This window comes from Mandrillus leucophaeus, unplaced genomic scaffold (assembly GCF_000951045.1).
Source record: "Mandrillus leucophaeus isolate KB7577 unplaced genomic scaffold, Mleu.le_1.0 Scaffold1022, whole genome shotgun sequence".
NCBI lineage: Eukaryota > Metazoa > Chordata > Mammalia > Primates > Cercopithecidae > Mandrillus > Mandrillus leucophaeus.
Genome location: NW_012098344.1, coordinates 445,471 through 448,882, shown reverse-complemented (window position 1 = coordinate 448,882; position 3,412 = coordinate 445,471). Strand labels below are relative to the sequence as shown.

At 39.2% G+C, this 3,412-nt stretch overlaps 1 gene segment (V, D, J or C); it reads right to left on the bottom strand.

Annotated features, from left to right (window-relative positions):
- Positions 1–1,355: 1,355 nt before the first annotated feature.
- Positions 1,356–1,958, bottom strand: LOC105537401. The segment is given in 2 exon segments: positions 1,356–1,756; positions 1,865–1,958. Coding segments are annotated over 2 exon segments (447 nt in total).
- Positions 1,959–3,412: the final 1,454 nt, after the last annotated feature.

Genomic DNA, 3,412 nt, shown 5'->3' with positions numbered 1-3,412 from the left:
TCCCACGGAAAAGGGCTTATCCTATTTGGTTGTGATACATTTACTGTTAAAATTATCACCTTCACGATGTTTTAGAAAAGTAAAGCAAAGCGTGATGAATTGAAGTGTGATGTTGCTTGTTTGGTACAACAGCTGGATGAGGATAATGAAGAGCCCTGCGATCCTGAGGAGATGGCCTAATCCAAGGACAGGTGCTGTGGACTCACATGGGTCGCCTGCTTCTGCCTGTCCCGCAGCCACTCCCAGAAGCCTTCAGGATACAGGGGTGGGGATGGGCCCCTGAGACGACCCAGTGAGATCTGGGAGTGAAGAAAAACTTAATGATCTGGGATAAATTTTAAAAATTAAAGTAAAAAAACTAATTGCAAATTCACAAATTGTGGTTGTTTATATTTACAAGGTAAGAAGCAAGGTTATGATTTGTGAATACAATATGGAATAACTAAGATAATTAAGAAATAATTGAAATAATTATCATTCATCACCTCAAATTCTTATCATTCGTTGTGACAACCTCATTTGAAATGACCAATATTTAACAGTAGTTAAATGAACACATATAAATTAATTCATGTAAACAATTAAAAATAACCAAAATCAATTGTGAAATACTCTAATAATTTATATTTAGGTCATCATTAAGTTTGATCCTTTATGACATATTTTTAGAATCATTTTATTGTAATGTTTAATATGAATGCTTACACACATGTGCGTATTGTATTTATACATTTTCCTTACTTGTTTTATTTTTTGTTTGTTTGAGATGGAACCTTGCTCTGTTGCCCAGGCTGGAGTGCAGTGGCGCCATCTCAGCTCACTGCAATCTTTGCCTTCCAGGTTCAAGCGATTCTCCTGCTTCAGCCTACCGAGTACCTGGGATTACAGACGCGCATCACTATGCCCGACTAATTTTTGTATTTTTAGTAGAGACGGAGTTTCACTATGTTGCCCAGGCTGGTCTCGAACTCCTGGCCTCAAGTGATCTGCCCACCCAGGCCTTCCAAGGTGCTGGGATTACAGGTGTGAGCCATCGCACCCGGCCTACACATCTTTGTATGGGTTTAAATTCATGTCCCTATAGCTATGTAGCTGCTGATATCAACAAATGTTAATAAAACTCTGGAAAATCAGTGCAAATAATTAAGAATGTTTATTTCTTGAAAGTGTATACATATATATAATTTTAAAATTACTAAAGTTTAAATAATAACTATAATAAATTCATAATAAACACAAGTAATAAAATATCACAGCCTAGAATGCTCCAGAGTCCGGCAAACACAAACCTGACTTTTCCAGCTGATGAGAAAGGAAACCTCCCCCTGCACCTGCTCCTGGGACCTGTCCCGTCCTCAGTGGGTCCCGAGCGCCCCCTGGAGGCCCCGCGCGCCCCTGCAGGGGGGTTTGTGTCTGGGCTCACACTGACCTCCCCTCACTGTGTCTGTGGTGCAGTAATACACGGCCGTGTCCTCGGTTTTCAGGCTGCTCATTTGCAGATAGGTGACGTTTTTGGAATCATCTCTTGAGATGGTGAATCTGCCTTTCACAGACGCGGCGTATTCTGCTGTCCCACCTCTAGCTTTATTTCTAATGAAACCTACCCACTCCGGCCCCTTCCCTGGAGCCTGGCGGACCCAGTCCATGTAGTGGTCACTGAAGGTGAATCCAGAGGCTGCACAGGAGAGTCTCAGGGATCCGCCAGGCTGGACCAAGCCTCCCCCAGACTCCACCAGCTGCACCTCACACTGGACACCTGCAAACACAGAGACAGAGAAACAGTGGATATGAGTGTCACGCATAACCACTGTTTCTCTCACTCATGTCCACTCACACTCAGTATCTCTAGTTCTCAATGAATCACCTTTTAAAACAGCAACAAGGAAAACCCAACTAGGCCCAAACTCCATGGTTGGTGGTCTGTGTTCAGTGCTGATCACCAGGTGGAAACTCCTGGGAATCCCAGTCAGGGGCTCTTCTCCCAGAGCTGCAGGGCTGGGCTGGTTTTCATCAGCAGAGGGAGAATCGTATTTGCATGTCTCCTGCTATATAGCAAGCTCTGGGGTGGGACGCCTGAGGAGAGCACGGGGCCCAGATAAGTTGACTGTGCCTTGCAGGAGTTTGCTGACAAGGATGGTATTTGGAAAATATGCTGCATCATTATAAAACTATGCTGTGATAAACGCTTTGAATGGATCATCCTTTTGTAGTTTTACATATTTGTGTAAATTATGTTTTGTTGGAGCGAATGGTTTCTCCAACTACAGATGCTCAGTATGTGTCTAAGAGCTCATGTCTGGGATGAGTAAGCCCTGATATCTGGAATTGTGCTCCTCATCACTGGGCACAACTACTCCCTGAACCAATGACAGAGGTGGACGTGCCTAGTGTGGTTTGTGGATCCTACTTTCTGTAGTGAGAACAAGTGTGATTTTGCTGCATTCTAGTGTTCACCTATAAATATGGTGAGAACTAGGGTTCAGGTAGACAAATTCTTAAATATTTCTGAAATGTAATATACTTTTTTTCTATCTTTCTATCGCTTCTTCTATGTCTAAGTTTCCATTTGTTGCTTGCAGTAAATTGTGTAAGTTTTAGTTTACAGATAAACTTCCACATATTTAAAGTGTACAGTTGATAAACATGATGTAACCGGCATCGTAATCAAGGTGGATAAGAAAATTCTCAACATTTCCTTTTATTCTTCTGTATTCTTCCTCCTTTTCCCTTTCTTTCTTCTATAATTTCCCTGGTCACTACTAATCTTTATATTGTTGCAGATTCATTTGAATTTATCAGAATTTATAAAAATGAAATAACATAGTATATATTCTTATTTGTTTGGCTTATTTTAGCTAACATAAATAATTTGATATTTTACCTTATAGTTGTGTATATCAGACATTTACTTATTGTAAATGCTGGGTAGTAGTCTAGCAAACAAATTTTACTATAATTTTTTTACTAAGCAACTGAACAATATTTCAATGGTTTATTATTCTGGGTCTTAAAAAATCTGCTATTATGCTTGGATATGTACATAGAAAATGAATATATTTTTCTTATTTTTGAAACTGCATCAACAATAACAGATAAAAATGGAAGATGGAATTTTGGAAATTTTCTTTAATACTTCCGATAATTACAGTTTCCAAATAAACAATAAATCTGAAGTTTAGGGATAAGCAAGTTGTTTTAGAGAGTGACAAAGCCAGGGTTTGAAATTACCTAAGGCAGAATCTAGAATATGAAATACAGGTTATTGCAAAAAAAAATACAAATCTATATTAGATTGCTTGAAATTGACTGTGCTGAGTGTTTTGTAGTGTGAAATTTCAAGGGACCACATGCCAGGCCTTTATCAGATGCTTTTAACAAAAACACTGCAAAAAAAAAAAAAAAAAAAAAAAAA